General features: G+C 69.3%; 1 protein-coding gene across 1 annotated transcript in view; it reads left to right on the forward strand.

Moving 5' to 3' along the window:
- Nucleotides 1-358, forward strand: part of PABPC1 (poly(A) binding protein, cytoplasmic 1) — an 18,411-nt gene continuing 18,053 nt past the window's right edge. Inside the window, exon 1 of the mRNA XM_011931948.1 lies at nt 1-357. Coding sequence (XP_011787338.1) covers nt 256-357 — 102 coding nt within the window. The 5' untranslated portion in view covers nt 1-255. The remainder of the gene's footprint in view (nt 358) is intronic.

Below are 358 nucleotides of genomic sequence, written 5' to 3' on the forward strand. Positions count from 1 at the left end.
AACCAAGAGACCGAGGCCTTCCCGCTGCCCGGACCCGACACCGCCACCCTCCCTCCCCGCCGGCAGCCGGCAGCCAGCGGCAGTGGATCGACCCCGTTCTGCGGCCGTTGAGTAGTTTTCAATTCCGGTTGATTTTTGTCCCTCTGCGCTTGCTCCCGCTCCCCTCCCCCCGGCTCCGGCCCCCAGCCCCGGCACTCGCTCTCCTCCTCTCACGGAAAGGTCGCGGCCTGTGGCCCTGCGGGCAGCCGTGCCGAGATGAACCCCAGCGCCCCCAGCTACCCCATGGCCTCGCTCTACGTGGGGGACCTCCACCCCGATGTGACCCAGGCGATGCTCTACGAGAAGTTCAGCCCGGCCG

Source organism: Colobus angolensis, unplaced genomic scaffold, assembly GCF_000951035.1.
Source record: "Colobus angolensis palliatus isolate OR3802 unplaced genomic scaffold, Cang.pa_1.0 Scaffold121, whole genome shotgun sequence".
In the NCBI taxonomy this organism is placed as follows: domain Eukaryota; kingdom Metazoa; phylum Chordata; class Mammalia; order Primates; family Cercopithecidae; genus Colobus; species Colobus angolensis.